The sequence below is a fragment of the Procambarus clarkii genome, chromosome 19 (genome assembly GCF_040958095.1).
Source record: "Procambarus clarkii isolate CNS0578487 chromosome 19, FALCON_Pclarkii_2.0, whole genome shotgun sequence".
In the NCBI taxonomy this organism is placed as follows: Eukaryota; Metazoa; Arthropoda; class Malacostraca; order Decapoda; family Cambaridae; genus Procambarus; species Procambarus clarkii.
In genome coordinates, this window is record NC_091168.1 from 23071426 (window position 1) to 23080225 (window position 8800).

At 36.8% G+C, this 8800-nt stretch overlaps 1 protein-coding gene across 1 annotated transcript; it reads right to left on the reverse strand.

The window, feature by feature from the left end:
- Positions 1–8243, reverse strand: LOC123757726 (uncharacterized). Its single transcript, XM_045741572.2, has 6 exons — positions 8065–8243; positions 6158–6255; positions 4928–5046; positions 3957–4074; positions 3595–3872; positions 1–1689 (listed from the first exon to the last, which is right to left on the reverse strand). Exons 1-6 carry the CDS (start codon positions 8113–8115, stop codon positions 1568–1570), a joined length of 786 nt encoding a protein of 261 aa, XP_045597528.1. The 5' UTR covers positions 8116–8243; the 3' UTR covers positions 1–1567.
- Between the last annotated feature and the right edge of the window lie 557 nt (positions 8244–8800).

Sequence of the window (8800 nt, forward strand, 5' to 3'; positions counted from 1 at the left end):
TGGAAATCAATGTTTTTATTTATGAGGTTTCATGAATATTAAACACAACACAGACCTTGTGTTGGACAATATAACTCATATCGAGCTATGTTTAGGTCCCAATGTTTAAGTCCTTACTTTGATAGGTCCCAATGGGAGTAGTTCCGTAATATTCCTCTTGATAAAATATTTTTTTTAATCACTGATAAATGAATCGAAGAATATAACCCATTACTGATATTCAGTTTAAATATTTAAATATGATTAAAGTAGATTCAGTATTTTTTTTTTCAGTATAAATTTCAGTATATTCAGTAATATTTATATATTCTTTCAGTTAGTGATCGCATAATAACCATCCCAATCACTTTGGTAAGAATTTTCAGATTAAAACAATAAACAGATAATTAAATATTTGGTAATTTCTTCTATAATATTTATATTAAAAAAATATTAGTTTTTTTTTTAGTTTGACCTACGAAATATCTATCACATTCTCTACATATAAATTTATATGTAGCAAATTTATCACTACGAAGGTTTTCTAGAGGTTTTCTCACAACTTAACACAACATGTAAACACATAATGTAAAAGTTTTAATGATTTTTTCAAACCCAGGAAAAAATGGTACACATACCATATTTTAGAGCAATTCTTTCACTGCCAATTTTGTTATAATATGTATGTCGTGCTTTCCAAAGGAAAACCTCCAGGAAATTATATGGGTATCAAAGGTAGAATCCCAAGGAATCAATATGCAGCAACTCAGTTTCCCCAAACTCAGGACATACAATGTGAAGCAGTGTGTATACGATAAATTTGTTTGAAGGATTTCTAGATATGCTATACTTAGGAGCAAAATCTGACCTGTGAATTAAGATTAAAAAACAGTGTTTATTTTTGGTTTCTTCCGTCGTGCAGTTCATAGTCCTTAAGCCCAATACTAAGCCAAACAAATTTAACATTGCTGTATGACTGATTTCGTTAGTAAGTTTATTGAACATTACTTCAAACCATCATGACCAAAGGAGTCTGTGTACACATGATTTACAAATGAGAAAAGTGGGCAAACTCATATGTAAAAAATGAATGAAACTGTGAGAAATTTTCGCAGAAATTGCGATAAGTAATTGGAATTGTTAATGCCAATTTAGTTAATATTGATAATATCGTTAATGTCGACTTTACAATGGTCAAATATCGACTTAGAATTGTTAATAACGATTTAGCAACCCATCCTCAAGCTGTTTTCATTGAACCTGGGTAATTTTTGGTGAAGTTAGTGCTAGGTTAGGTTAGTTGTTCTGGGGATGTTAGTAGTTATTTATATTCGCAGTATGAGGGGGGAAAAGCAATTTACACATTAGAAGAAAACGAAAACTTCCAAATTTATTATACTCAATGTACAAATTCAGTCAGTACTATATAGTGCTATATAAATAGAAGAGCTGCTATTGAATATCAGTGTGTAAAGAAATAGGAGGGCTACAAGTGACTATAAATATGCAAAGAAATAGGAGAACTACGTTGTGTAAGCCTTTTTGGAATAGCCACTCGAGAGAGAGTGTCCATGTCCCACTATCATGGCTAAAAGAATGTGTAAAGGCTGACGCCGGTTGTAGTTGGTGAAGTATTGTTCAGGAATATGGCTTTATGCTTCTTAGCTGTAGATACGGCGCAAGACCCGCGGAATCTCCCTTTTTTCTTAGCTGAAAATACATAAGTGTTTATTTACAACGACTCAAGCGTGTGGTACTGAATTCCAACACAAGTAAACAGGGGTTTGTACAAGATTACATAAATACATATTTTATACATCAATGCAATCAGTAAAAAAAACCTTAACACACACACACACACACACACACACACCACACACACACTAAAAGAGAGAATGTACGTTTGTCTGTATAAGTTTGTGTCTCTGTCTATCTGTCTATTCAAAGTTGGAGGGTCAGATGTTTCGGGCTAGCCTTAGCCAATTTTTGTAAGGGGAATGGTCTGCGGTATGGGACACACATAGGTGGGTCAGGGTATGGCCGAATTAAGTGATTTAAGAAATATTAGTAATTATTCTCCCACCCCCCTATCCGATACTCATAAATTCAACTATGGGCAACTGTGAAATATTGATTGGGAGGCCAAAGGGATTTTCATTAGATACATTATTTTCGTGAAACCATCGAGCAGTTTCATTGCTCTCTAACATTATAAATAAATAAATAATAAATAAATGTTTATTTAGGTAAGGTACATACATAAAGAGGTTTTACAAAGTTTGTTGGGTTAGGTTAGGTTATATTATATTTGATGTAAGGGAAAAAGGGCTGAGTAAAGGGGGGGAGGGGTGAGGATGGGCGAGAGGAGGGGGATGGGGAACCCGGGCACCACCGGTTACCCTTCCAAGTCGATACCTACAAGAAATAATGTCTATTTGTCAGTCTGTCCATATGGTCTGCCTGTCCAAAGCTGGAGGCCAAACGCTTGCGGTTAGCCCCATTCAAATAGACAGAAGGAATCGTCTGTGGTATGGGATCAACATAGGTTAGTAGGAGTCACCAAAAAAAAAAAAAATAGCTTTCCAGGGGTCACATTCAAACCACTACGAAGAATTTTGAGACTCCACTGGCAACACTGGAGAATGTTTTGAAAACAAACATGCTTAAGATAAAGTTTTTCTTGCAGTAATATACTCCCTTATTCACTGATCTCATAAAAATTAGCAGGTGTTTCCTGCTATCCATACTTTGCCCATAGTTCCGTGAAACAAACGATCCATCGACAGCCTAAAGGTTTTCCAAGCCCCGATCCTTAAAGCTAAGTCTATAACGGGCTCACCATAGCCCGTGCTGCTTGGAACTTTTTGTTCCAAGTAGCTGAATCTAAAACAATAACAACAACAACCCAACACCTTTCTCAACATAAATGGAGATATATTTTATTTTTGAATATTTCAAAATGCTTTATATTATATTATATTTTGGGGTTAATAAATATTTTTCTTTTAATTATTTTTTTTATCAGAGATTGAGACAGACAGAGATTGAGAGATACAGACCCAGACAGACAGACGGACAGACAGACAGAGAAAGAAAGAGACAGGTGAACAAATTGATAGATTGAGAGACACTGACAGAAGGATGAACAGACGGATAGATAAAGTGACAGAGATGGTTAGATAGATGGATAGATTGACGAGTAGATGGAGAATAGATAAATGAAAACGTGGATAGAAAATGGCATGTATAGGTGGGAAGGATGAATAGATGGATAGATAGATGGATGGATGGAGAAGTGGATAACTTGTTGGTTGAATAGACAGATGAATAGATACAAAGATTGGAGTATAGATGCAGATTGATGTATAGATAGATAGACGGATGGATAAATAGATGAACAGAGGAATAGATAGAGAGAAAGATGAATAGATAGATGGCTGAGTAGATGGATAGATAGAAAGATGAATAGATAGATGGATGAGTAGCTAGATAGATAGTATAAAAATGGATAGTAGATTCTAGTAGGAGATTATCTAGATAGTAGGTTATCTGGTAGATAGATGGATAAATAGCTGGACAGATAGACAGGCACGATAGATAGGCACGCCATCTTACCAGGAACACAGCACCAGCAATGCCTATCGTTGTTGCACCCACAGCGATAGGCGGCGTAGTACCTCGGACAGTAACGACCGGCCTTAATACAGAACCCTCCTGCATCAATGCAACTAGCATCAGGTATGCAGGTCCTGCAACAAACGCAGCTAGCCACCTTGCAGCGCGATTTGCAAATGTAAGATGCACCTTTGTTGCAGCTGCGCGCGTTGCCAATGCACCGGCCGGGATTGGGACCTCGCTGGCACCTGGATGAGGTTCGACACATCTTGCAACATCTGCAAAGGAAAATTTTGTAACGGTTAACCCGTATTTCTTAATGTTATGCTATTATATAACAGACGAAGGATAACAGAGCTTACTTGCACTTGCTGCTATGGCAAGATTTGCCAACTTTCTGATACTCGCGATCACTGCAAGTCTTCTTGCATCTCCCATGCACCTTTCTGCACCCGGAGTTCTTATTGTTAGTCTTGCAATCTGAAACAGTGGAATTAAAATTCATCAAAAGGCTAAGCTAGGCAAGCTAATTCACATGTGTGTAACACTGATTGTATGAATCTCACTTTTCAATGGTTTTCGGTAACTCTTATTTAGTAAGAAAAGTGTGTACCGAGTGTGTGTGGTGGATATCTACGGTTCTGTTGTGTATATTGTCATTTTGTTAATTTTCTTTGCGAGTGTAAAAGTTATTAGGCAGTTATTAACTATCCATTATTAAGTTTCTTTTATTAAATTTAAATTAGAATTTTTTGAATGATTTAGCTTTAGTGTATATACCTAGTTACAAAAAACTCATTTTCATTATTGATTTGTCTCTCATACATGTTTATACCTTACTGTAATGACCTCTAACTCATCGCTAAAAAAAAGGTTTAATGTGGACAATTTAAGAACCTTCGCTGAAGGCACGCGTAACAGTTTTCCAGAATGTTGCATTGACATCCACTTGAGTGTATTAGAGCATCTCGCAGAAGTGAGTGATTGACTTTTTGCGTCAATTCAATATATTCCGTCAGTTCATTTTTGCGTCAATGAAAAGCCAAGTCATTTTTGCGACAGTAAATTGCAATCAACATTTAGTAACGCATTATGGCCTCCATTGTATAGAATACCAACAAATGCCTGAAAACATTACATATTAGTAGTGTAATATGTCCTTACTGACTGAATATCCGCGCTTCTTTCACTGACACAAAACCTGCAGTATTCGCACTGCTTTACACAACACCTGATTCCTCGTACTTACCGACGTAATACCAGCATTTTTCGTACTTACTGAGACAACATCTGCATGAATTGTATTTACTGTCAAACTGTTTCTCGTACTCACCAACGCAACACCTACAATGACGCTTGCAGGCGTGCATGATATCGAAATCACAGTGCGATAGGGTGTTGTTCTCAGGATGGCACACTCCTCCGTACATAGTGTTGCATTTACTGTTGCTTCTGAAAGATAAACCACCAGAGAAGAGATTTAGAAGTTAAGCGCACACTCCTTAGGAGGTTAGATTACGTCTGGTTAGGTTAGGTTATCTTGAGGTTATCTTGAGATGATTTCGGGGCTTTAGTGTCCCCGCGGCCCGGTCCTCGACCAGGCCTCCACCCCCAGGAAGCAGCCCGTGATAGCTGACTAACACCCAGATACCTATTTTACTGCTAGGTAACAGGGGCATAGGGTGAAAGAAACTTTGCCCATTGTTTCTCGCCGGCGCCTGGGATCGAACCCAGGACCACAGGATCACAAGTCCAGTGTGCTGTCCGCTCGGCCGACCGGCTCCCTAGGTTAGGTTAAATTAGGTTAGGTTAGGATAGGTTTGGTTAAGTTAGGTTAGGTTAGGTTAGGTTAAATTAGGTTAAGTTAGGTTAGGTTAGGGTAGGTTAGGTTAGGTTAAATTAGGTTAAGTTAGGTTAGGTTAGGGTAGGTTAGGTTAGGTTAGGGGGTTAAGGAAAGATTGACAGGAGAAGTCGTGAGATAAGTGCTTTACCATAAAGTCCAAGGGGAAGATCACTATGTCAACAACAAATAAGACAAAAATGGTGATTTGCAACATATACGGGATAGCCTGTGCATATTGAATTATGTAATTGATTATGAGTATTTTAAAAATATACGAAATTTAATGATTACATGATCCAAATACATATTTAATTCCATAATTCTTTCAGTAAAAGAAAGAATACAAGATAAAAAAAATATTTTAACTGATTATAGGCCTTTCTGATTATTATAGATGGATTAATTTGAATAATGGAGCTTAACGAGTCTATGCATCAAAGCTAAGGAAGACATTTATTATTCAAAACATAATATGAATGATTTTCTCTCAACTGTGAGTTACTATAATAAATGGATTCACTGTTACTCTAATGTTCATTCAATTACTTTTTTCTATTTTATTTCGTCTATGAAATTATTATTATTATTAAAAAAATAGAAAATATGAATATACTGTTGAGTTTGATAAAATTATAGTCCCCCTTCTAACATCCAATTACTCTCGCCATTAGCCCAAGCGTTTACCCTGTAATATATATATGTATATATGTAATGACTTACGCTCTATCACAACATCCTCCAATACAGACGGTGACCTGATTACCAGTTTGCTCCAGCAGTTCATGACGAGATTGATCTGCGATCTCCGGATCTCCCACCTACAGGAAAGTTCCCCAATTATTTATTATCTGCTTAGACACATTACAATAATTTAGAACCGTGAAATAGCTGTGAAATTTTTAAATAGCTGCGGATGGTGAATTTTTTTTTAATACTCTAAACTTTAATCGGAATCAGCTGTAAAGTTGGCCTTAATACTGAAATTAATATTCCAATTCGTCAACAAATCTACGAAGCATTCATTGGTGATTGATGATTGATTGATGAAGATTAAGTCACCCAAAAGGTGGCACGGGCATGAATAGCCCGTAAGTGGTGGCCCTTTTGAGCCATCACCAGTATCAATAGATGATACTGGAGATCTGTGGAGGTGCAACTGCACCCTGCGTGACGGGAGATGTCTCCCGTCTTTATTGGTGAGAAGTGAGATTTGATAAAATAAAAAATACAGATTATAATTCATTTATGTAAAGTATGTATGTAATGAAAAAAAGGACCAATCACCTGTGAGCTTTACTGATGTTAAATAAAATAATCCAACAAACAGCATTATCGACTTGAGAATGGTCCAGGACGGACCGAAACGTCGTCGTCCCTTCAACTTCTAATGTATGGTCTGGTCAACAACAAACAGCCTTTTACTCACCTTAAAAAGTTTGATTTTGAAGGTAAATAATCAGATAACACAAAACCCAATGTGAATAAAACAATCACAGGGAACCAATTTGGAAATTGACCAACAGGAGTAATGTCCCGGCAGACGTTTCCCAACGTGAATGATCTAACATTGATTAAACAGTTAAATCATTCACGATCAACGCGAATGATTTAATATGCCACATTCCATAGCACAGTCACTCATTAGATAGGAGTCTTGAGTTAGTGCACTAACAAGCATTTTAAAATTTCAATGCAAAATTTTATTTTGAAACTGAATAAATCATTTAGAAACGTTTTTCGTAGCTTGATAAATGAAAATGTATGTAGCTACACAAATTGGATAAATACAACAAAATCATATATTGGGACTGCCTTCTTGAGCAACTAGCACAAATCGCTTAAGAATTGCATTGCACCGCTGGATGAGATACCAGAGGGCTAACAGGCCGTGATATAACGTTAACCGTATTGCACATGGAGCAATACTATTGTACCATGATATCTTTGATATATGCACCCATGATATCTCGTATATGATTTCTAGTCTATAATCTGGAGCCGGATCACCAGACATAAATGAAGTGCAGAAAATGTACAGAAGTAATAACATTGTACCACGGGAGCAGTAAAAGAGGAATAATAATGTAATATTTAGTTTTTTTATATAAATAACTAGACGGGGTACTTGGAACTACTCACTATTACAAATTTACTGAGTCTGCTACTAAGCCAAATGAAAAGATTTATACAGACGAATGAGCTTTATAATTCTTATTAACATGGGTTTAAAACAAGATGTTGTGTTTACAATCGAAGAAGCATTAAAAAAAAATGAGGTCAGTGAGACTGAGGAATGTGTTTCCCGTTGGGATCCGAAAGTATATAATACATTTGTCTATCTGATAGAATACACTATGGGTGCTCTCTGTTTGATAGAATACACTATGGTGCTGCAGGCAATGAGTCACAATAACGTGGCTAAAGTATGTTGACCAGACCACACTAGAAAGTGAAGGGACGAAAGCGTTTCAGTCCGTCCTGGACCATTCTCAAGTCGAAACGTCGTCGTCCCTTCACTTTCTAGTGTGTGATCTAATCAACCACTATGTTGCTCTTTGTCTGATAGAATACACTATGATGCTGAATGAATATATTATGCTACAGAATGCAGACTGTATGGTACTCACAGCTTGGCAGCTTCCCAGCAAACATAGAAGGAGAAACATCGCACACAGCATGATTACTGTTGCTCAGACAGTCTCCCTGTGGCCAGCTGTTGGTCTCCAGATAGTCTGCTGTCAGTGTCTCTCGTTGGTCTGCTGGCTTCAACTGGCGTCTTGTCACCTTAAGCTTGCTCTCTGAGACCGTCGGGGTCATCACTTATTTCTCAGCAACTGATGCCAGATGGTTCTTTCTGTAAAACTATTTTTATTAACGATTTTGAATTAGCTAGGGATTACAAAAATTATATTAAATCCTTAATTTTGATTTAGTTTTTGCATTGTATACTGAAATATTTTAATTGTAAAAACGTATGCTCACTGGCAAATGATATGAAGAGATCTGGTAAGTTTTCTTGAGTAAACGATTGTAGACGCTCACAGGTGTTTTAAACACCTGAGGAGAAGATGTGTGCATACGTGCATAATCTGAATAAATGCATTTCACAAATTCAAACGTTCAATTATACATACAAGTTCAAGAATTATTCACATTTCAAGACAGCAAAAGACTTATTCACCGATAAATAAAGTTGAACAAGGAACCTGACTCATACAAGAACACAGCCAACATGTGTTTATATTAAAGACCTACATTCAGAGAGACTTAACTTGGATAATTGAACAACCCAGCATAACACAACAACACAGCATACACAACACCTCACAGCAGACAAACCACAGCCCAACATACACACATACA

Bases quoted from the DNA above. Each gene is read 5' to 3' on its own strand.
- LOC123757726 (XM_045741572.2), bottom strand. From the start codon at position 8,115: ATGCTGTGTGCGATGTTTCTCCTTCTATGTTTGCTGGGAAGCTGCCAA. The intron at 5,047-6,157 runs GTAAGTCATTAC...TTTATCTTTCAG, and splicing joins GGAGGATGTTGTGATAGAGC to AAGCAACAGTAAATGCAACA. The intron at 1,690-3,594 runs GTAAGATGGCGT...ATGTATTTTCAG, and splicing joins TTGCTGGTGCTGTGTTCCTG to CTAAGAAAAAAGGGAGATTC.